Source organism: Mytilus edulis, chromosome 7 (assembly GCF_963676685.1).
Source record: "Mytilus edulis chromosome 7, xbMytEdul2.2, whole genome shotgun sequence".
NCBI classification, from domain to species: Eukaryota; Metazoa; Mollusca; class Bivalvia; order Mytilida; family Mytilidae; genus Mytilus; species Mytilus edulis.
In genome coordinates, this window is record NC_092350.1 from 7,865,089 (window position 1) to 7,891,149 (window position 26,061).

The following is a 26,061-nucleotide window of genomic DNA, read 5'->3' on the forward strand; positions in this document are numbered from 1 at the left end:
TCTCATTGGCAATAATACCAAATTGTCCTACTTACATTTTAAAAATTATTTTCATAGATCAAAGCTATCGACCATGCCCACAAAATAAAGTATCTAAGATGGACACGTTTCATGAATAAAAATGGTTTTTATATAAGACTGTGGTTTGAGAGGCGATATATCCTGGGATTTTGGTCAAGAATGGCTATTTCTTTTGTTTTGTTTATCTTGATGACACGATGACGTATATATATATATATCTATAATACTAAAATTACGAGGTCCAATTTGTCAGCCGTCATCACGTAAAAACGACGAATCACAGAATTCAACTTTATATATAACTAATATAGTACAAAGGTGTAGATTCAAAATTACACCACTCCAGGCCCTTTTGTTTTCCACGTAATTAATATTGCCAATAATTTAGAAGTTCCGGGTCGAGTCCGCTACCGATACCAATAGTATATTCACCTGTTACCTATTACCTTATCTGTACGTTCTGCATCTGACAGGCGCACCACCATGGAAATGTTGTATTCAGGACTAATATGCTATATACACGGGTCATAACCACAGGGTTGACACTACTAAATTGTCAAATTGTTACTTATTGTAGTATTTTAATCAGTAAGACTTTCTAAGATAACAATACGAATACTAAAAATCTGGACTAAAAATAAGGCGTATAGGTATACAGTTTTCAATTTGTTAGTGGGCATGACGTAAAACAGCAAAGCAAAGAATTCAACTTCATTTATAACTTATATAGGACAATGCTGTTGATTAAGAAATACTCCATTCCAGGACCTTTTGTTTTCCAAATAATTAATATTACCAATAACTGATAAGTTCCAGTTCAACGGGTTCAAACAGAAAGACTTGAAAGCAGAGAAAAACTGTGTATCTGATAATCGACATGACAATACTAATACTAAAATAAGGCTTGCGCATAGTTATATACTTTAATTCAGTCACGGACCCGTGATATCACGGGTGTGTTCTAGTATATATTATATATACAAGTCTAAATTGAAAACTACGTTCAAACCTATGATTTTGTTGGATAAAAACCGTAATTTTTATACGTGTGCATGTAAAACAAATTTCGTTGTAGAAGGGTCTAAATACAGCACAAACAACATTTTCCAAAAGACAAAAAAAGTGAAAAAGTATATTTAAACAAAACGCATTTGACTAACAGGTCGAACAACTGATGTTCATTAACCCTGCTGACTGCCATTGACGATTGTCAAATAAAATTGATCACAAGATGTAACAAAATGGATCTTAATATACATTTAATACTAAACAGAAAACAATAAACTTGTGGCCAAGATATAATATATATGTCGTGTAGATGTTGTTATTTTGTACAGGTTATTACTTGTACAAACATTTCATACAAGTAATTACTTGTATGAGGCCATCATACACGTTATTACCTGTACAAATACAATTGTACAAGTAGTTACTAGTACAATTTTTATATATAATAAATACAAGTGAAAACCTCGAAAAATTTTAAGATTTTAATGTTTCAAATAACCCTTTTTTTCCTTCCATAAATATAAATTTGGCTGTGGAACATTTTCACATTTTACACGTGGATTTCTGAAAATAAGTAAAAATATGTTACTATAGCATTTTTCATTGTTTTTAACATTACATATTAAGGTTTACATCTAATGAATTCAAACTATCAAATGATTAATAATATACATATAGTATCAGAAGTTCGGCTGTTCGAAGATCTGGTATACCTTCCATATTTTATCAGCAGTGCCCTTCTGAGGTAGACCACAACCAAGAGTATATTTATCAACTTTATAGATAATAATTTGAAAAGAAATTCATAAAAGTATTGATTATGTAACTATGCTATATTAGATATTCATGATATAACGATTCAAATAAAAATATAAATACATGTAGCATAAAACATACAACGTACGTGTGTCATTTGCAACCCTTTAAACTTCGTAAAAAGTTTATTGAAACATACTTTTACAAAATGTGCGATCTTTAAAATAATCTAACTTTGGTATCTTTTAACAAAGTCAGAAAACATTTACATTAGCATGATCTTGTTTTTAATTTCCACAAGAAGGTAACTCTGAATACAATTAACTTTGATATTTAGTAACTACGTGCTACATATCTCTTTATATGTTCTCTAAAACCAATGTTAGTGATAGAATTCGACAGTTATTTCTATTTAAATTACTTATGACCTATCCCTTTGAAAGGATGACTGGGTTAACATTGCAGAAGGCCAACAGTTAGAACCTTTTGTATTTAAACATACGATCGAGGATATTAAATTGACGACGAACGTACTAGAATGTAAGGGTACGAAAGCTTGCACTCGTAATGTTGCCATGTTAGCAAGTTTTATACGCAACTCCATATACTTATGTCACTGAGAAAATAAATTTAATTATATAATAGTTCTTGAAAAACTGGTCATTATCGTGATATATGGACTGCCCACAGGACAGTGGTATTGACTAAGATAGTGATAATGACTGAGCCAAAGGCGAGGTCATTATCGCTGTCGCAGTCAATACCACTGTCCTACGGGCAGTCCATGTATCATGATAATGACCAGTTTTTCAAGAACTATTATGTTTATTTCATTGAGAAACCATGTTTTGGAAAATTCTCGTAAACTCAAAATGCCTAAAGCGAACTCGGGTAGTTGTACGATTTCTATGACAAAGAGTGAAGACCAGTCGTAGTAATACTGCCATTCATTTCAGTGCAATTTTTCAGTATATAAATACTTAATCAAGTTATCTTTAATTTTATATTTAACGAAAAAATATAATAAACAATTCAACAACTTAAATATAATATTAAAATCAGGAACATGTTTCATAAAAGGTAAATCTATCTAAACAGAGAAGCCACGCCCCAGCGGTCATTATCAGACGGAAACCACGCCCCACCGGTCATTATCATGTAAAAGTTCGTTAACGACCGGTTTTCTGGTCCGTTTTTTCTGTTAATGACCGATGGAATTTATTACTGAAGAATAATGAATGTCATGTGACCTCTTTTTATCCAATAAGAGAATCTTATTCTCAACCGATATGAAATAAACGCTATTTACTCATCTGCCTGTACAAAGTTAAGCTATCTTGGCAATGTATAGTTCATTGTTGTTGTTGGAGCGACATTATAAGAGGAGTCGGCCTTTTGGTAGTTATAATGGTATCTTTATCATCATAACATTGCTTGTAAATTGTATAATTATAATGTTATTTCCTGTTGTTTTCATAAAAAATGGCATAGCTTACATGCAGTGTACTGTCCACGTATTTTTTCTCCAATGGTCTAAATAGCTTATAAATAAATTGAATAAATATAACAAAAACAAATACGTACATGTAACTTTCTTTTTCAAAAACTTTCCCTTGTATGACCTTTAGATGTAAACTGCGGCAAAATATTCCTGCAAATGTCTGTTTCTTGATGTTATTTAGTTGTTCTGTAATAAAGATTTGACATACATGAATGAAATGTAAATGAAATTATCTGCTTTGGAATACCGGATATTTGGACTTGATATGTTTCTATTTTAGTGTTGTAGATAAAATAGGAAAACCGCAATCAATAGGTAAAATTCGTGACTAAAGAGCAATTACTCCAATAAGGATTTAAGTCATTGACCTTTTTTATATCTTGTCTTGTTGATCATTTTGGATTTTAAATTGTCATTCAATGGCAATGACTTAAATAAGGTCTCGACTGACGAGTTCGGCCATCTGGTTTATTTGAACATCTTGTCTTGTTGATCTTGTTGGTCTTTGAAACTTCTCTCATATCTTTTATAGTTCTCGAAATAGTAGACATTAATGAAATATAAAATGGCAAAATTTGTCATTTACAGTCATGTCGATAATGGTGGTCAAATTGGACAAATGTTTTAAACTAAATACCCCAATACTGACTTCATTGGAACTGTTGTGGATAGTTGTCTCATTTGCAATCATATCACATCTATTTCCATATTATAAAGGTTTATTTTAGTTAACAATAAATGTACAACCTTTTCAAAAGATACATAGATCATTAAGTGTTTTTCAAGAGCGAGATCTTTACAAAGTATTCAACATCATTCTAGTATTTGACATTGCGACTAAGTCAGACCAGAACAAATTTCACATTTAATGACATGACTAGTAGCATTATTACAAAGTGTATTATCATAACCTTCTAGACTATTGCTTACAACGGACTGTACACAGGGTCCTTGATAGCAATATAATACACAACCTTTCACCGTTGTAATCTCATAACTAAGATAAAATGTCAGAGTAACATACCGACAGTAAATCCCGTGTCTTTGAACGGATTTTCGTAGAAGAATCTATCTCCTTCTTTGTACCTCTGGAACTGTTGTGCTATCAAACATTTAAATGTTGGTCCTAATATATCACCGTTCTGATTTGGGTTTTCTGATATACCACCAACAAACAGATCCACGTCATCCGGGTGACTGAGAAATAATAAAATAGGTTGTATCTTAAAACAGACAAAATAAGTTTCTAATGCAAAATGACCACATTCTATTAATGTTTACGATATTGCCAATAGTTGCAACGATTTATCTTCCATTTCCGGAGCATTGTTTTCGTGACCATGATATTGTATATTTTTCTTATTCTAACACAATTTATCATTTTCATGACATGTCGATTAATTTTATCTAATCAACGTGTGGTTCGTTTGATCTCAGTTATTCATTGGTCCTCGAATTTTCTTGCTTTCCTCTGAATTTACTATTGTGAAGCCTTAAAAAAAAGGCGACCATACCTGATGACGTCATATAGAAAGAACACATCTTTTTGCAGATCATTTGAAAAGAAGAAACAAGTTTGGCTGCATATTGTTCAAAAATTCATTAGAGGAACAGAGTCCCGACAAATCTCGTGTAATACGATATTTGTCTACTCGAGTTGAAAATGTAACTGTCTGGAGTAGATAAATATCGTATAACACTCGATGATGCGGTAACATCTATATTTTTTGACTTTCCTATATATCTTTTTCGCTTTCAAAACGTATAATGCTATCAAATTTTCGAGAAAAAAAATCGAAACAGCGTTAAGAATAAACAATATGTCCATGATATAGTGTCTTTGTTATTGATTTTTATGTTTCAATCTATTGATGTCTCCAGGGCAGAAATATAAAAAACACATCCATAGGGGACCAAAACTGCTTTCAGCATAGTATTTAATAACGATATCATTAGATATTGGTAAATTATCACTTTTTGGTTGTGATCTTAGAATATGCATAAACATAATGCTACAAATCCTGTTTCGTTGAACATATTGAATGGTAAATTATTAACGGACGAACAATTGATCAAAGTCACTTTTGATTAACGCTTCATAAATCTTGACCAATACACAACTAACTTAAATTTAAATGCTCAAAAAGTGCAATCGTACGAAATAAATTGCATTTTTAGTGCAACGCTAGTATAAAAGACTTAAATAAGCTGTCACAAACTAGTATCTATTACATTTGCACGTACGTACCCATACATGCTTTGCAGTTTTCGAGTAGTGTCATGATCATGGTCTCTAAATCCCATTGGTCCAACGTTAAACATAGTTGCGGGATATAAACCACAGAACTCTCTGAACTTATTGTAACCAGGTATGCCATGATCTCGTCCTCTCTGGATGTTAAAGGCAGCCAGATCAAAACCATTACTAGGGGGTTCAAACTCGGTTTCAAATAAATGATTTCTCACTTGATCGGAGATAAACCTATCCCTTTTCCTCATTACCATGTCTGCCATCCAGCGACCAATACGTGTTGGGCCAATCGTAGGATCTCGAATTTTTACATTATTGAAAAAGTCAAACCGTAATTCATTTTGAACTTTTTCTTCAAAATTTGATTTCAGTGCACGAGTAAAACGTCCTACTAAAGAATGACCAAACCTATAGGCGGCCGCTCCAAATTCGTTGTGAGTGCCAGGGTCGATGTATCGATTGTAACTGTTACGATGACCTGTGCTCGTACTTAATAAATTAGAGCCGAGAGCTGTATTTTTTCCAACCAAGAGTGGTATGAACTCATTATAAACGATATGTTGATATATTCCTGTCAAGATTTTCCTTGCTTCCTGAAATAATTTCTCATCTAGCCAATGGGGGTTGATTTTATGGAGTTTTTCTGCTATACGATTATGTTCCCTAAGGAAGTTGATGTGTAAAACTGTTAGCATTGGAACTTCTTGGAACCGATCATCGCCTGAAACGTACACACATATACAAAAAACTTTGCAGTTCAATTGTATTTACTTACAGAAACCAAATATTCCGGACTTTGTATTTTTTTTTTCAATTGAATTGATCTAATACTTTCATATACAATAAAGTCTTAAATGTTTTGATTTGGAATGTTTACTGTTGTTGTTTTAGTTTAATGCAATGGTGTTTCGTTACATAATTTGGATTTTGTTTTTGGTGCATTCGGCCTCCTTTGCGTTAAATGTAAGTTCTTTACAGTTAATGTAATAGACATCATCATAGTGTAGTCTGAGTGTGTACTGTACAATAGAAGGAAACAAAAATGGCGATAAAGTGACAAAAGAGTGCTAAGATTGGTGTTTTCTTGTATCAGAAAATGTATGATATACTCTAATTTGTGAAATTATCTTTTACATATCAAAATGTTCAAGCTTTTGTTTTTTTCTGTATATCTATTAATGAAATGTCTTTTACCAAATACATGTCAAATCAAATATTTAAAAAAAAGTATTTGCGAAGGTGAAATATACTACTAACATTCTTCAAAAATAGCAAAATGTAAGTTCATTTGAGTAAATTTCCAAGAAATGTAATATACCTTACCAGAAATGAAACAAATTTGAGTATCTAAACAGTCATCATTAGGTGGCCCATCAGGCAGAAGGTCATCTGAACTTGCATTCAGTCGTCCATCTTTAAAATAGCAAGATATGAATTAAGTTATACCACATTGCAGATCGGTCAAAATCTAAAATACTACGATAATGCAGATGGAATAAGCTTCAGGATTGTTAACTTCCATTTGTATGAATTAATATTTAAAACGTCTGCATATTGATATAAAAAAGAAGCGTGGTATAATTGCTAAGGAGACACATCTTCACCATGTCCAATAGTGACCAAATTACATATTGGACATGGTGAAGATGTGTGATACTATCATCTTGACAAGAATGACCGTTATTGAAAATTGACCACGGTAATGTAAAGATTGTTGTGATCACAATTCTATCTTCTTGTCCTCGACTATGATATTACTAAACGAAATGTAAGCCAATTAATGCTTTTTGTTCTTATGATGTGAATGTTTTGTAGAATAAACAGGAGAAAACATACTTAATGGTGCTCGCGGGTATAAATCAATCTTTTTTTTAAATATAGGAATTTAGTTTTTTCTACAAACAAACAACTTTATCCAATATCTAAAAGAAAACCGAAAAAAAATATTGGTCACCCACCATTCATTTAAGCTCACAATCTGCCTCCGAAAGAAGCATGCATTTTTGTTAAGGTACTTCGATTGAAATGATAGGAGAAATCAGGTAATATTGAAAATTGAAAACAACCTAAATTACAGAAGTTGCTTAAAAAAATAATACAAATATAGGTTTCAATTTTTGTTGAATTGTTTGTACCCTCGAGCCTCCTTAATAATAGATACCATTGTAATCATTCACCCCTAGTTTGATCTAAAAGAGGGACGAAAGATACCAAAGGGACAGTCAAACTCATAAATCTAAAACAAACTGACAACGCCATGGCTAAAAATGAAAAAGACAAACAGAAAAACAATAGTAAACATGACACAACATAGAAAACTAAAGAATCAACAACACGAACCCCACCAAAAACTAGTGGTGATCTTAGGAGCTCCGGAAGGGTAAGCAGATCCTGCTCCACATGTGGCACCAAATTAGTTTTTATGGTGAAATTTTTTTTAAAACTTCACGTCGGACAAAGGACAGTCGATACCGGACAACAAATTAACCAAAATAAACTATAACGGGTACACATTTAAGTTTCAACCTTTCACATCGTTTTTAACAATGCTTTTATCTTAGTCAAATAGTCAAATAACTTGCTTTCTTTTTCCCTGAGTGCTTCCATACGCCCTTCACTACTTCCATACGTCGAAGATAAATCCAAGAAGGACGTCCGTTCATTTAATTGCTCCCTGGTTTCTAGAATGATGGAAATAAAATTAAATGTAACATTTTCCTTTTTATTAAAGCATATGTTTAATACATAACCCCTCCGAGACAATAAAACCCTACCCACTTTGGCGTTAAATTGTTGGTCCCTTATAACTATACTTAATTAGCGACAGCAAATATATTCCACATTTAAATCCGGTCTTTGTGTATATATAATTCGTTTTAAAGATACATGTCTTTGTATCCGTTTTATCTTGTCTACGTTATATGTAGCTTTCAAATAAGAATAAATAACAAGATAATGAAGCAACACTCTACCGGGGAGCATATGACATAGAAGTTAACAACTTAAAAAAAAAAAGGGGGGGGGGTCTACAGATGAAACAAAAATATTCTAAATCAAGAGTTTCCCCATACATTATAGTGTTAAATGTTGAAAAAAATTGATTACCAGCATCGAAAAATAGTCCGGAATAAAACGTTTGCGCGGAAAAATTTCTGGCTCAGATAAATTAACAAAATATCCCCCCCCTTTTTAAGTTGAGTGCTTGCTTCTTTATGAAAGCCGTTTTGATGATTTGCAGTAGTCTAAAAAAAATAAAGATGTCTCGATTAAGCATTAGAAAACGTAGACTGCAGCAGCGTGCTTACAGGTGAAGGATATATATTTTTATTCTCATAAAGCCAATGCATTACATCGGTACAGAGATTGAAGGAGAAGAAGGAATGATATATTAGGGATCACTATATTCCTATCTTTTCTGTTTGTTTCAAATGGTATTTCTTCTCCAAGGAGTATTTGTCAAAGGGAGGGGGTAATGTTTTTTTTTAGTTTTAAGGGTAATTTAACGGATCCGTGATACATGTACAAGACAAACAATACATTTACCTCACACTTTTTAAATAATGCATTTATGAGTGAATCGTTGTTTGAGTAAAGACCATGCAGTGGCAAACATTTCTGTGCAAGTCAAGTCGATTCAGAAAGACCTAAATTTTCAAATAAATTATGTGTTCGGCAATGATGCTGCTTTGAGTCTTGATACGGGCTTAACAAAACTACGTTAAAGAGGGGGGGCAAGGGGTTTAACTGTTATGCTGTTATGGGGCATTTTAATTCTTTGTTATCTGTTATTCTGAAAATATATTTACTGTTAGCTGTTATTGTCTTATTCTTTGTTAGCTGTTATAGGACTATTATCTATTTTGTTATCTGTTATTGTGAAAATCTATTTGCTGTTAACTGTTATTGAAAATTGGAATGTTAGCATTTTGACAGCCAATCTTCCGTAGAAATTGAAGATAATTGAAAATTGTGATTTGAATGGATAATAGTCTCATTGGCACGCTTACCACATCTTCTTACAATGCATATATATTGGGGGTCTTTCTACTGGTAATATCGGGTGGCCCTGTATTTGCAGAAGAATTTCAGTAACATACATCACATAAACATATTAAAATCAATTGGACCCAGGACCATTCCAGTATATATTATTATTATCCTTTGTAATAAATTCCGTTGTCTGTGAACATGTAGCATTTTGTTCAAATTATAATTCACTTATTACTTGTACAATAACTTATAGTATGGATTTTGTTATAAAAAAAGCATTGGTACACCCTATAGATTGTTTTTATTCAATGACCACATAGTATTAATCTTTATGCTGTACTATTACACCGCTGTCCCTGATTAGGGGAGGATTTGACACCAACTAGCATGCTAAAGTTGACGCAGTTACATTCTGTATGTGCCTATTTCAAATTCAGGAGCCGGGATTCAGTGGTTGTAGTTTGTTACTGTGTTACTAAAATTCTCGTTCACTATTTTGTGGATAAATTAGGCTGTTAGTTTTCTATTTTGAATTGTTTGACATTACTAAGTGGTATGAGTTTGAATTATGTCTTTGGGAATTATACATCTTTTTCTTTTAGCATTTATATTATAAGTGCTACTCCCTCTCTTTTCGATTACATGAAAGAGAACCCTGACCACCATATTTTTAAAAGCTCTTTAATTGCTTCACGAAAATTGAACCTCAGAAACCATTGATGCAAATAAATATGTGTCTTCAGTTTAATTTTTCGACAAATACCCTTTTAAAAATCCTACAGCTTCTCCAATGCTGTACCCAAATTTTCCATATTCTATAATTTCACATAAGATGCATAATTGGTGTTTCACTTGGTGTCATCCAAATTTTCACTAGAATTGTCACTTGAGTCAATTTCTATTATCATAAGAACCATAACAGGCATGCGTGTGTCAGTTACATGTCCTGTCTCCACTAATCTGGGTATTTTTGTATTTTATAAGTAAGTTTTATCATGAGGCCATTAAATACAAAAAATAGATTGTGCATCAATTTTTTTTTTATTACTTGTAAAGTATACATATTGCTTTTCAGAAATAAAAAATCTAAAAATCAAATTGATAATAAAGTGTCACTGGCTGCACTACTTTCAAAAATTAAATAAAAAAACCTAAATCATTAAAAATTGATCCATCAAATGCCCTAGATTAAAAATATCCGTATATCAAAAACAGAAACTAGTAATTTCGTTCAGAAAAATTCAACATCCATACTATTATTGAACTTATTGTACAAGTTACGGAAAAAAATCAACCAAGGCAGAACTGCCTCAACGACCGAAACGTCTTGTTTACACAAATTACAATTTTCTAGGTCCATACCACAAGTTATATACTAAGATCCAAGAGTCATCTACTGGATTGGTCCTGGAAAGATTTATTTTCATATTTCATATTTCATTTACTGTTATCTGTTATTGTCCCTTTTCAATTCCTTGTTATCTGTTTTTCACCAAATCAATTCACTGTTTTGCTGTTATAGGGACCCCCTTGCCCCCCCTCGTTAAAGTCATATGAAACGAGTGAGTGGTGACAAATAATGTTTATCCAATTCTTGAACCAATGCATGTATATATCATAAACTTAGTCCTCTGTGCACGATTTTATCATTATTTTCGCAAATATATCATATAATCGTCAATTTTTTTTCTCTCTGTTTGTTATGATTTAACAAATATGGCTGCTCATTAAATGTCGTGCTTTGAAGCCGAGTTTTACCGATTGTCACCTTATAGTAAACAAATCACAAAAAGCATGGGTATTGAGCACGTGTTTAACATGTATAATCAGATATTTGTTTATTTCAATGGCAGATCCATGCGTATTGCGATCACCGGATTTTTACGAGGAGGGTTACGCTCGGGTCACTACGCATACGGAAAATATGTCGGCGAATTGCTTCCTGTAAGCAAGCAATTAAAAATAAGTAAACTTCTTCTAAATGGTGACAAATTAAAGAATTTTCCTCAGAAAAAAGTATATGTACATAAGTTGTATAATGAAAACTATCCATTTAATTATAAAAAACATATGCATATTTTTTTTTTTAATTTGAGGTTTCTTATGACTTTAAGTTTAAAAAAAATAAAAAAATATATATCAAGTTTAGACAAATATTTCTGTAAAGAACTTTATTAATAATTGTTATAAATATCAATTTTATTCAAAAATTGTTTCTTCCTTAAATACACACGGTGAAACTAATGTTTTAAATGCCTAGTTTTGTGTACACTTAATCTACACAAGGCCTACATCGAGTATCGACTGCATGTAGACAAAACATGTTTTACACTACATTTAAACATTGAGTTTTATCAATGGGAACGTAATTTTGTTTAAAAGTTTACGTGTGAGTTACACTTACACAACACCGAGTTTAGGTCAATGTGAACACGGCCTTAGATTGACGATGGTTGCAAGTTGACCTTTAGGTATGTTAATGCACTCGCACCCGCAAAGTGGAAAGGGATTAATATAAGTTGCAAAACTTGTTTCCCAATCCACTATAAACAAATATGTTTAAACTAATGCGGTTTTTCTTTTAGTGTTACCTTTTGATCGTTTAGATCGAATTGTTTCTTAATGTGATAATTATTTCATATTTACATAAAAATTGATCAAATATCCTCCAACTTTGGTGCAAATCATATCTACGGCTTTCTAGTGAAGGTAAATCCAGAAAATGCTTTCGACGCACGAAATTTATTAAGTGTTATTCATTGTACTCAAGTCAATATAATTAAATGATAACGAATAAAAGTCCACTGTAAATATTATAATACCTTACAAAAACGTGCAGTTTGTCAAACATGTAGTTTACTTAATTCAAGTTTTATGGTAAAAAATACGAACTTGGCATACAATCCTCTCCTGGTGCTGGTTTATTCCTCACGAAATGCATACAATCGCTCTTAAAGTTATTATCTGGAACTTCAATTGGAAAACAGTGTTCTCTAAACAGAAAATAGATTTTGAAAGTTCATTTCATGCAAATGTTCATTTTCTGGTATAACTTAAAACTAATCTTTTGTTTCGCAGTAAAACAAAAGGTATAAAAAAAACACTAATCCAATAGTTAAATTATATACGACAGACACCTGTTTCGTGTACAAAAGACTTGTCATTGACGTTCGAATAAAATATATTAAGGAGGCCAAATGAATTACGAAATTGAAGAGCATTGAGGAGAACAATTCCCGTCTTTACGAAGCTGGCATGTCAGTTAACTGCTAGTAGTCTGTTGTTATTTATGTATTATTGTCATTTTATTTATTTTCGTTTGTTACATCTGCTGACATCGGAATCGGACTTCTCTTGAACTGAATTTTAATGTGTGTATTGTTATGCGTTTACTTTTCTACATTGGCTGGAGGTATAGGGGGAGGGTTGAGATCACATAAACATGTTTAACCCCGCCGCAATTTTGCGCCTGTCCCAAGTCAGGAGCCTCTGGCCTTTGTTGGTCTTGTATGATTTTTGATTTTAGTTTCTTGTGTAGTATGACGTCCATTATCACTGTACTAGTATACATATTTATTAAGGGACCAGCTGAAGGACGCTTACGGGTGTGGGAGTTTCTCGCTACATTGAAGACCCATTGGTGGCCTTCGGCTGATGTCTGCTCTATGGTCGGGTTTTTGTCGCTTTGACACATTCCCCATTACCTTTCTCAATTTCAGTTGTGTATATATAATTAATTTTAAAAATACATGTCTTAGTATCCATTTTATCTTGTCTACATTACAGATCATTACATTTAGCTTTCAAATAAAAAAAATAACAAGAAAATTTAAAACTGATAATGAAGCAACACTCCACCAGGGAGCATATGACATTGAAGTTAACAACTGCAGGTAATCATACATCATTGAAAAAAAACTATACCGCATAGTCAGTTTTAAAAGGCCCCGAAACAACGAATGTTTTACAATTTAAACTAGAAAACTAACGGCCTGATTCATGTTCAAAACCATGAACGAAAAAACGATTTACCGCATTACAAGACAACAACTGAACTACAAGATGCTGACTTTGGGCGGACCCATACAGGATATGGCGGGCTAATCATGTTTGGATGCGCCAACCCTCCATATAACCCAGGACAATGATGCAACGGCACAACAAGGAACCAACTATACAAAATAAAAAATAAAAAACAAATATGAGAAACAACAATAAACGATAATCACTCAAATACAGGCCCCTGACTTGGGACAGTACAGTGGTAAGGTAAAAACAGATTCCGGCGCTCAACCCTCCCCTTACCTTGAACAATGCTGTAATAGCACAACAAAAGAACAAACTATAAAAAAAAAAAACCAAATTACACATACATAAAGTGAGTACTCTTTTTCGACACAGACTGACTAGTAGAAATATAATTTTGATGACTGTTATGTCGTTGAGTCAATCGTTAGACATTTATTGCTACGGTTAATACAATTCAGTTCAGCTTGAAAATTAAAAAAAATAAAAAAATGCTTTTTAAAAAAAAAGTGTTATATATGTCATAAATAAACTAAGGCTGTTCAATAGTCATAAATCGATTTACAAATTAACGTAAATAAGAAAAATAACGGAACATCAGAAATACTAAATTACTACAAAAAACAAACGCTAACAAAAAAGAAATGAAATATTTGATAACAACTGTCATGACTTGTTATTACATATGGTATTTCAACTGATCGGGCGGAGTTTACGTTTTAATTTGCATAAGCACAGTTTATTTGAAAATGTGTGTGATAAGGATGATTGTCGTTATAAAAGAGGGACGAAAGATACCAAAGGGACAGTCAAACTCATAAATCTAAAACAAACTGACAACGCCATGGCTAAAAATGAAAAAGACAAACAGAAAAACAATAGTACACATGACACAACATAGAAAACTAAAGAATAAACAACACGAACCCCACCAAAACCTAGGGGTGATCTCAGGTGCTCCGGAAGGGTAAGCAGATCCTGCTCCACATGTGGCACCCGTCGTGTTGCTTATGTGATTACAAATCCGGTAAATAGTCTAATTCGGTAGGTCACATTCATGAAAGGGAAGGGAATTGTAGTTACGACGTAAGGAACATATCCGATATCATTTGTGAAACGGTTATTCCATAACGGTCAACCAACTCGTGATGGCGTCCGTAAAATTTACGAAGGGATGATTTTAACTTCACCATTTGGAACTCTTGGTTTAATAGCTTCCTTGTGAGCAGTAACCCTCTATCAAGAAAATCATGATAGGAAATGCAAGCACGGGAATATCGTATCAATTGGGAGATATATACCCCGTATGCAGGTGCTGCTGGAATGTTGCTACTTAGAAATGGAAAGTTCACAATTGGAAAGCTGAAATCATCTCTTTTGTCGTAAAGTTTTGTTTTATAATTATTACTGATTTCTAAACACCTATCCGTGTTATCTAATTAATTTACAAAAGAGTTACCGGACACTTCATTGATGAGTTTATCCTAAAACACGTTTCTATAGATGGACTGGTTTATTATGAGCTAATCGGTTAAACTTCGCCCAGTCAAGTGAAAAAAATCGAGTAATACGGGTCATTTTAAGAAAAATGTTGGGTTGAACGTTAAAATTGCTTTTACTAAATGAACATTAAAGTAAAAAGTGTACTACAGATTTAACCGTTTCATCACGTTATTTAATGAGGTCTTCAGCAATCTGTTCTGTTCTGGTCAATGACTAATAGTTCGATTTAAAGTACACAACATTAATGTTAACATTGCTTACTTTGGAGTTACACAATGTTCGTTACAATCTTCGACTTTTATTTCGGCATACGGATCTGCAAAAAACATACAACACACCAAACTGTAGTAAACAATTCAGTTCCACGTATTAAATATTAATTGTATGAAAAAAAAATACTTATCACATAAGAAATTACACAAATATCTGTGCTTGTGTAAAAAATGAAATATTTAACTATTTTTTTAAATTAAAGTTTGAAAAATGAAAAATTTTACCATTTGAAGTAAAACTTTTCATCTAGACAGATTACTCCATTTAGGCATTTTAAGTCGAAAAATGTAAAATGGATCATTGTAGAGAATTGTTCCTTTCTAGTTAAACAATAAAAATCTGCAAAATGATCAAGTCTACATCACTATAAAATCTTAATGTGTTTCAATGTGAGTTTGTTCTTATTTTTTAAATTGTCGGACATATTCTTTTAATGCTGCACTATTTGCTTTTTTTTTTTATTTCTTAACGTAAAATATGTGTTAAGTAATTTTATAGGGATGCACTGAGTGTGATATCAACAATACACGTATTGAACTGTTAAATATGTGTAATGAAGAGGGTGTTTTGATAAATGTCAATTATAAAAATGAAATATGAAAAAGATGTAAGGTCTATGTATTGCTAGAAAAACAGTTGTAAATGTTCAAAGTTTAATTTTTTTTTACATTATGTATAGAAGAAAACAAATGATGATATTCTGTACAATTTCACTGAATATTCTTTTTCCTTTCTTTTTCTGTCAATATCAGGAAAAACAATTACATGGTGGTTAGATAGAATAAATTTATGTTATATTTTACTTATATGCTTAAAGCTTGTCCTTACCGTTCGATAGCTTGTCTCTTATCTTTGTGGAAGGAGTTTTGACAACATCATGGTCAACAAACTGTGCAAAATGCACCAATGTCAAAGTATGCCTCGTGCTTTTAGGAGACCTTTCATTTTGTTTTGTACTTAGGACGGTATTTGAAATCAACCTCGCACTTTTCAGCTTGTTGCCATTTTTACCGTGTGTTCTGGGAAGGTCGTCGGAAATGCCGTCTGAAATTGTAAACTTAGGAAAAGTTAATAGTATTAAACATTAACGGCGTGTAAAACCTTAAACTACCGGGTTCGGAGGTGTATGTAAAAGACAAGATTCGATATTCAAAATGTCAATTAAGCGTGATTCATCTGTTTTAGTAGTCGATACCTTTTCCTCGACTGATCTGTTCTTATGATTATTAAAATAAGAAGATGTGGTATGATTTCTCATGAGATTACTCTCCACGTGAGACCTATTGAAGTAGAAGTTAAGCAGTTATAGGTCACCGTAGTCAAATCCTCTCATAACCTGGGACAGTTATGTAACCAGAACCAAATTATAAAAATCGGCTGAAAAGGGCTTTCAAGAGGCAGCAGCTAAAACCAATTTGTATTGTTACAAACTTTTAAACAAAAAAGGTCAGTTTGTTTCAAATTTGTGAAAGTAAGCTCAAATCATAGGCAATGCCTGCTCAACTTATTTGCATACGACCTTCGATTTAATCCTCAGCTGAAGATGGTTTACTCGTTATAAAACTTCTTGAAAAGAAAGAAATGTATACATGGGAAAGTGAAACTATGGAGCGAAGGAGAAAGTCCGTTTTGTTGTCTGATTCTGCAAACAACTAAGAAATCGCCGTTATACGATTGCATTTTTAACTGTCTGTGAATATGTGTATTTATGGTTATCACTATGTTATTGTTTAAATTATATCGAGTCTTTTAACAATCGGCATTCTTCGTAGGTAATACCGATGGTTAATTATATGGTGCCTAGTCTATAAAACACATGGAATACTGATTTACTTAGTATACAAAAAAAAGTCCATGCCCTGTAAATTGTTACCTTTGGATTTTTTTTATTTTAACATAGTACGTTTGTGTTTCATAAATCAAATATGAGATCTGAATCAGATCGATGAACTCGAATTTGACAGTTAATGTCCCTTTTACTGATCATACTGATACAAAGCATAAAAACATAAAAGACACAAAGTTCAGATCTTATAGCAATAAATTGAATATTGAGTAACATTTTCGAAACAGATTTTTTTTACTGGGCTTGTATCTAAATGTTCGCGCTAGATAAACAACATTGCCATAAATGAAAGGATGTGCTATCCCGTTTATAAAAAAAGAGCAGTCAAACTTCTAAAGATAATCTGTGTATCTTTTAAAATTGTCCGCAGCTCTTGTTTTTTTTTCTTTAAATTTTAACCAGATATTCGGTATCCTCTGCTTTCATGCATGTAGTGTCATTAAAAAAAAAGCCAACTAACCCCTACGTTTCTTTTCATAACATTTTTAAAAGCATTATTTGAAAATATTATAAAATTCTTGTTATTTTTGTTTTAGAGAGGGAAAAGGTGCAACTAAATGTCAAATGTATTTAAATCTGGAGAGAATCATGATTTCCCGCCAAATTTTCAATTATATTTTTTCGTCGTTTTTCGTTCTTTTATTCAAATACTATACATTTACAAGCGATAGCCTTTCAAAAAGTGCTATATTCGACTCTTAGCTGATGAAAATGGAAAGTGCTCTCGCTTTGTAGATTAATTCATTTACTAGAATAGCCACGTGGATCAATCAACAAATTTTACCACACACGTGAGGTCACACGTTATGAAGTAGTATCGTTTAACGTTGTTGTTTACTCCAGAAGATTCGTCTATTTATAGATAAAAGTTACCTGTGTAAAATCTAATTGCTAAAAAAAGAGACGACAAATCCGATACTCTACGGGATTGAAGGACATTTACTAGGTTTGGATTGTTCTAACCAATCAATAAATTTTGATTATTCACATCTCGTAATATCTTCCAATCAGGTAGCAAGAAAAATTCACGCCCTAAGTGTCCATCGTTCAATTCTTAATATCGACTCATAGGAGTCGATAATAACAGTCTTTTAAAAAAGCTTATTATTTTGAAACACACGAGCGAACATCCTTAATTGATTTAGTAAACATTTGAAAGTAGTTCCTGGTTGCCAACTCCTTTGATCTTAACTCAATAATTTTAAAACCATTACTACATGAAATAAGATTCACTATAAAATCGGAACCATTACTTAAGACACGGGCATAACGAGTTGAAATATATTTCTGAATATTTGTTATAGGTAAAAAATAAAAAGGAAATGTAAAAATATAATAAGTGTTGCATTATTACAATGCTTAGTTTATATAGAAATTTTGTTTTCGAGTAATATATCTAACCTTTTACTGGTAAACAATTTAAAAACAAAAATACTTCTTATATGAATTTTCAATTGATATTTTTAAAACAAAGCAGGCAAACACAGGAACCCTTGGCCACTGTTTCATGATTAGTTAACTGTTAATTTTTTGATACTGTAATATAAATCCAGGCTATTACATAGGTCAAGGTATTTCAATACCTGTACGTATACACCGAAATTAAAGTAAAGAAATTTTTGGAGGAGTTCGTGTTGCTCAGTCTTTAGTTTCTATGTTGTGTTTTGTGAGCTATTGTTTGTATATAAAGGTAACAGTAGTATACCGGTGTTCAAAGGTCTTAACTCGATTTAGAAAAAAAAATCCGGGTTACAAACTAAAACTGAGGGAAACATAGCAACTCGAAGAGGAAAACACAGGAACAACAGGAACAACAGGAACACTGAAGTGCATCAAAAAAGCTAACATTGAATTACATAGAAACGAACTATTTGATAAAAAGTACCATTTTCTTGACTTGCTACAGGACATTTAAAGAAAAAATGGTGGATTCAAACCTGGTTTAATGGCTAGCCAAATCTTCTGCCTTACGACAATGTGAAATAATATCGTTAAAATGACAACACTTCGTGACAGGAATACATCACACACACGTAAGAACATTCATCACAGAGAAACTGACAAAAAAAATAATAATCGACACAACATGCAAACCCCAGAACAACAACAAACATAGTCCATCAACGGCAGACACCACAGGATATCAAAAACAGACACACTTACGTAACTAACATGCAATCTCTAACATTATATATTTTTCACAATACTCGTCCGAACAATTTTCATGTTATTGAAAGACATTTTTATAATTATTTGGACTACAAAAGATATGACATAACACATTATCCAACCGAAACCATATAACAGATGTCGGATGTACAAAATATCGATACACGTTGTATAACAATGTAAATTCACACTCGATATAGCAGTCATATTCGGAAATTTTTTTTTTTTTTTATTCTCTCTTTTCTAACCGTGGTGTTGTCAATTTAATTTCGACTGATGAGTTTGAATGTCTTTCCGGTATTATTGGTTTTGATAAAATATATTGTATAACTTACCCTCCTCGTACTCAGCATCCACAAATCGTGGCTGAGCAGTCTGTGCCGCTCCTCTTAATATATTTGTGTTGGGATTATTACACGATCCGTCGGGATATCTGTATGGATACCCATCAACACAAACAGGTCTGAGCGGCAGCATACAGTTTCGCTTGATAACATCAGCCAGGGAAGGCAACTCTGCTTGGACTGCTCGACTGCGGAATGATTGACCTGACCTACAATCATTGATTTGATAGATTCACTGGGGTAAAGCTGATGACCGTAACTGCATTCACGGTCATCCCAAGATGTCGGATGAAAAATTAGGTCAGTTTCTGTATTGTCTGTTAAAGTGTTTCTATATCATTTTCTTTACAAATCATACATTGAAACGATGTAAATTTATAAAAGAATCACTCGGAAATCACTAATTACTTCTGAGAAATGTGCATGAAACGGGAAATTTGATTTGAAAAAATCGCCAAGATGACCGTTAATCACAATCGAGATGACCGTAACAGAATCAGCGATTCATAACAAGGCTGACCGTAACTGCTTTTAAGATGACCGTAATTTGTAAATGATGACCGTAACTTTTAAAGGATGACCCTCAATTCTAAGAAATATCCGTATTTATATAACTATCTTTTTGTATCAAATGATTAATCGTGTTGGTATACACATATTAATATGAGAGTTTTATCCTATAGGTAGAAGAAAATAAGGCGTGCTTCAAATGTAAAGATTACCATATGTATCTTTTTTACAGTAGAGGGTTTAATTTTTAAAATGAATTTGCCAAAAGACATGCAAATGAACAGGAAGGGAAAACATGCTACAAAAGCGCGATAAAATGACACTTTACAAGCATAATGAAAAAAATGGTGCATGCAGCCTTCAACTGCTCGACAAAAGATTTTTTGTTTTGTTTCTGGGATTCCTTTTAATGACATATATATACATATAAAAATGCCAAAAAATTGCATGTACACCCATTGATATTATATCGTCTTTCATTTTGTCGTGCAAATAAAATAACAGAAATATTTTGAAAATATCATTCGAATAAACTAGTGAAGGTAGCTCCAGCAAAGTAGATCCTTAAAATAGTATTGTACGAAAAGCGTATCACAAGGCGGAACGTTGTCAATTTGTATATATACAGAAATGTTCTTCATACAGTCAGGATTCTACTTCTTCAAAATTATCTCCCCATTACGCCAGTTCATGCTCACAATCGTAGAAATGGAAGCCATTGTAGGGATGACGCTCTGCCAATTTTGCTCTTGAAAACTGATAAATTTATCCACATAGCACCATTACGATCGATCGTTATATGTCAGTTATATTTTAAAAGACAAATGTATCTACTAGCTAATGAGCATTAATTAATGATCTTGTCTGCATTGATTCAACTTAAAAATATTGTCTGTTCGGATGTCAGATGGAATTTTTGAAAATTCTTAAGCATTTAAAAAAATTCTAATTAAATATTTCGTGGAAGGGCAGACTAAACATGTTCAGTGGTTGAAGATTATAAACCCTAGTTATCACACACAAGAAAATCATATTTTTTCGAAGATATCCATTTTCATCATCCAAATTAAAAGACTGTCGTCAAGTACTTTTAGAAAAAATTGCTATTCGAACACACCTACTCTGTTTTTGTGATTCATTAGATAGGTATCTCACTTGACCCATATATTTCATCTTTTCGTACTGTCATTTTTTTACGTTATAAAGTCAACCTGTAGCTTTGATATATAATAATGATAGAATCTGAAGCGACATGCTATATAAAATACTCCTGCTTTGTACGTTTTAAAGACAAATATACACCCCAAACATTCCCCAACATAAAAAAGGTGCACTCGATTTTTCTCTTTTCGATACAATCGTTACCTGTTTTGGGGAATTTTTTCTTGATTCACATAATGGAAGGGCAGACACGAAAATTTCTGAACTAAAAGATTGATATGTTCTCCGTCCGTGATAAAAAAAAAACCCGGAGGTTATGCATTTTCTACATCCAACTTATAGATACTATATATAAAAAAGAAGATGTGGTATTATTGCCAATGAGACAACTATCCAGAAAAGACCAAAATGACACAAACATTAACAACTATAGGTAACCGTAAGGCCTTCAACAATGAGCAAAGCCCATACCGCATAGTCAGCTATTAAAGGCCCCGATAAGAACCATGTCGTCGACTTGATATCTTATTGTTTTGCATTACTATGTAATAGATACATTGAAAACTTATGCAAAAGGTGTTTTTTAAATAAGAAAATTGTCGTTTTATTTGTTTCTATTAACTTTTTTAAATTTTGTTACTATATCAAACATTACAGTTAACATTTATCGCTTTCTCGATAAACACAGAGCTTCTATTCTTTCGTTCTATTTCAAAAGTGTTTCCGCCTGCATATATCAAGACAAATTAAGATTTTAATCAGCTTCCTCTGGAACCATACACATGGGCTCGATTACCAAATATTCGTATGTATTATTAATGTTTTTAATGCTCCATTTATTGGCATTATGTTTTTCTAGTCTGTGCGTACGTTCGTCCGTTCGTCTGTTTGTTTGTCCGTTTCTCCAGCTTCAAGTTAAATAAAATTGAAACTTAGTACACATTTTCCCTATGTTATGATCTTTTTAATTCTAATGCCAAATTACAGTTTTATCCCATTTTCATAGTCCACAAAACATAGAAAATGATAGTGTAGATGAGGCATCCGTGTACTAGGGACACATTCATGTTTCTTCAAATTTTCGTCATATCGCTGTCAATTTGTGTTAAAATGTTAACGTCGATATCAATAAATATTTCATTGTTAACGAGAAATATGCAATTTACTATCATTGTTATAAATCCTAACTATGGCCAATTATATTATAGTTTAAAAAAAGAAATTTATGAAACATATTTATATCCGCTAACCGAGCCCCTATTGAGATCGACAAACTCAACAAAAAAGCTTTGAATACAATACGGATATTTCTTAGAATTGATGGTCAACTCATCCTATAAAAGTTACGGTCGTCCTATATAAATTACAGTCAGTCTTTACAAATTACGGTCATCCTTTACAAATTACGGTCATCTTTTTACCAATCACGGTCATCCTTGTTTTATGTTACGGTCATCTTGAAAATATTTTGATTATGATTTACGGTCATCTTAACGATTTTTTCAAATCGAATTTCCCGTTTCATGCACATTTCTCGGAAGTAATTAGTGATTTTCGAGTGATTCTTTTATAAATTTACATCGTTTCAATGTATGATTTGTAAAGAAAATGATATAGAAACACTTTAACAGACAATACAGAAACTGACCTAATTTTTCATCCGACATCTTGGGATGACCGTGAATGCAGTTACGGTCATCAGCTTTACCCCAGTGAGATTGAAGGTTGACATACTATAATTCATCTCTACAGAGTTATGTATGTGACGTATTCAATCCTGGTTGCTTATAATCAAATGGCAAACATGGGTTTTACTCGATTAATCGTCATAATATAAATATGAAATTTCTAAATCAATTTGCAGATAAAGTTAACGTAAAGGATAAAACTGAGAATGGGGAAAGGGGATACGTTAAGCAGACGACACGTCGACAAAAGAGTAGAAACCAATAGTATTCAATAATTTCGGCGGCCAGGTGAAGTCCGTCTCCGAGATTTTCCCGCTGTGTGGACTTCACCTGGCCGCCGAAATTATTGAATACTAGTTCAGAGAGAAAATGGACGTCACACGAAACTCAGAAATACTAGTATTAGTACATAAATGAACCAAAATTTAAGATAAAAAAAACAAGACTAAACAAAGGCCAATGGTTCCTGACGTGGGGCAGGCGCAAAAAATGCGGAGGGGTCAAACATGTTTTCTGTAATAAACAAACACAGAGATATACGCACAGTAAAATTCAGTTAAATAAAAACCGGATCCGGTGTTAGAATAGGTAACATAAGAAACTGACCAAAATGAAAATAATCAACATTAGTTAACATAGGACTACTAGCAGTTACTGACATGTATGTTTGTAAAAGGTACCATATCAAAATAGTATATAATAGATAAGTATGATAACTTACTGTGCTACACTGTTTTGTCTAAAAGTTCTAAACAATTGACCTGAAATACTATTTGCAGATGATGCTTGTGGATCTTCTGTTTGTCCACCAAACAGGTCAAGTAAATCTTGAGGACTATTTCCAACTGGCGCTGTCGGTGGAGGTGCAGCAGCAGCAGCTCCTGTTGGACCCCTCTGACCAGCTTGGCCAGCTTGACCAGCTGTAAGACATATGTCATTTGTAAACAACAGTCATGTGAACATATATAACAATTTAATCTTGCAATAATTCACACGGTTCTTAATGGTCGATGTTAACAAGTAAACATCAAAAAAGTAAGACTAACTCGTATTTTTATGCCCCACCTACGATAGTAGAGGGGCATTATGTTTTCTGGTCTGTGCGTCCGTTCGTCCGTTCGTCCGTCCGTCCGTCTGTCCCGCTCCAGGTTAAAGTTTTTGGTCAAGGTAGTTTTTGATGAAGTTGAAGTCCAATCGACTTCAAACTTTGTACACATGTTCCCTATGATATGATCTTTCTAATTTTAATGCCAAATTAGAGTTTTTACCCCAATTTCACGGTCCACTGAACATGGAAAATGATAGTGCGAGTGGGGCATTCGTGTACTGAGGACACATTCTTGTTTAACAATGTAATGCGAATCATAAAAAAAGAAATGTTTAAAAAGCTTTTACTCAAATCTTTTAATTATATTCATGTTTTGACAGGGATCTTTATTTACTTACGCCGAATTCTTAAACTTGCAAATGTTTGTGGTTGTACAGTATTGATTGCGTCATCTAAAGCCTGTCTCAATATGGCGTTCAATGTGCTGTTTATTTGTCCTTCTATTACTGGTATGGTCACGTGAAGAAAGAAAACAGTCAAGAAAGTAATCTGTCTCATCCTAAAATAATACGAAAAACTATTAAACAAATGTCATGAAATAGTCTAAGAGATAAAAAGTAAAAAACACCACAAAAGTATCACTGTTAAAAAAAACACAAAAAAGACAAATGAAGATTGCCCACAGCAAAAGTTAAGAGAGATCATGAGTAATTATATCTCAAATAAAAAAAAATAATAATTAAAAAATAACAAATAGTAAAGCTACGGAAGTTGAATTAAACAAAACAGATATCTTTTTTTTCCTTACTTTTCAAATTCAACATTTTGTATTATATGGAGTTCAGTATAATATATGGATAATATAAAATACAATAAATAGAGAAAAAAAAACTTACTTGACAATTGTGTATTGGAGAATCAGATGATCAAACAGTTTGATATTTAACTCACATCATCTTTTATAATACTTCCGTCATTTTTAGCAAGACCTACTTTAGTCTAAAGGCACACAAAGGGTTTAATCAGATAACTCGCGTCCAAATATCTAGCAAAAACTGACCAAGAAAGTAAAGTAGTTAAAAACAAGATAACTAATATTAAATCCAGCGATTACAAACAAAATAAAAATATGCAATAAACGACCATTAGTAATGTAAATTAATACTAATGTGCATTAATAAATCTAAGACTGTGTGGCCCCTGCAAATTAAATCAACAACTGTTGCATATGGCTTTAAGGAGGAACTTAAAATTTGCTTTTATTTGCATTTTATAGAAATAAATACTTCTTAATTTACTTATAAATAAATATTAACCTTCATTACATCTGGTTTATCCAAATACTATTATATGAGGTTAGTAATATTATGTCAATATCCGAGGTTTGGGTTGAGTGAGGTTCATTTTCCCGGGCTTTCTAGGCTATTTTAACCAGTAGTATGTTCTTAATGGTTGAAACAAGTTGCTTTCTTTAAAAAAAAGAAATGCAATCGTAAACCCAAATGCTTGTTTGGCATTATATATAAGATAATTGTTTAATAAAAATGTATTGTTTTATAGTACTTGTGTTGTACATAAGAATTAGAAACTGACATTGATTGTTTACTTAATGTAATACCGGCTTTACACATCAACGTTACGTATAGCTCCGACGTCGGCCGTGGTATAAAACTCATGCTCGCTACCAATACGCTAGTAATTTTGGATGCATTCAACCTGTCAATCATATCTGTAACGTGTGCACAACGAGCTTAAAGCGTGTATCGGGCGTGCGAGAAGCGTACCTATCGGGCGTTCGTGTGAAGTATGTTGGCGTATGTCTGGCGTTTGTCTAATGTAGATGGAATGTACGCTACTAAAATAAAAAGTCTATTGAACGTATTTGAGACTTGTCCCGGTTGTATCTGGAACGATAAGCCATGCGTTAGAAGTGTCTGAGACGTTATTTAGTGTTTATTTTAGTTAA

The 26,061-nt window shown here is 32.7% G+C and overlaps 1 protein-coding gene across 2 annotated transcripts; it reads right to left on the reverse strand.

The window, feature by feature from the left end:
- Positions 1-1,498: 1,498 nt before the first annotated feature.
- Positions 1,499-25,173, reverse strand: LOC139529849 (peroxidase-like protein). Of its 2 annotated transcripts, none has more exons than XM_071325788.1 (13): positions 24,992-25,173; positions 24,494-24,654; positions 23,769-23,967; positions 19,680-19,897; positions 16,158-16,373; positions 15,318-15,372; positions 12,420-12,520; positions 8,120-8,218; positions 6,861-6,950; positions 5,535-6,258; positions 4,311-4,483; positions 3,370-3,472; positions 1,499-1,593 (listed from the first exon to the last, which is right to left on the reverse strand). In XM_071325788.1, exons 2-13 carry the CDS (start codon positions 24,651-24,653, stop codon positions 1,512-1,514), a joined length of 2,220 nt encoding a protein of 739 aa, XP_071181889.1. In that variant the 5' UTR covers position 24,654; positions 24,992-25,173; the 3' UTR covers positions 1,499-1,511. The 2 variants fall into 2 exon arrangements, with proteins under 2 accessions (XP_071181889.1, XP_071181888.1); XM_071325787.1 differs by having other exon boundaries at positions 25,047-25,162.
- Positions 25,174-26,061: the final 888 nt, after the last annotated feature.

Excerpts from the sequence above, each read along its gene's own strand:
- LOC139529849 (XM_071325787.1), bottom strand. Across the intron at positions 12,521-15,317 it reads GAACATTGTGTAACTCCAAA|AGAACACTGTTTTCCAATTG; the intron begins GTAAGCAATGTT and ends TTTTCTGTTTAG. Across the intron at positions 8,219-12,419 it reads AGGAGAGGATTGTATGCCAA|AAACCAGGGAGCAATTAAAT; the intron begins GTTCGTATTTTT and ends CCATCATTCTAG.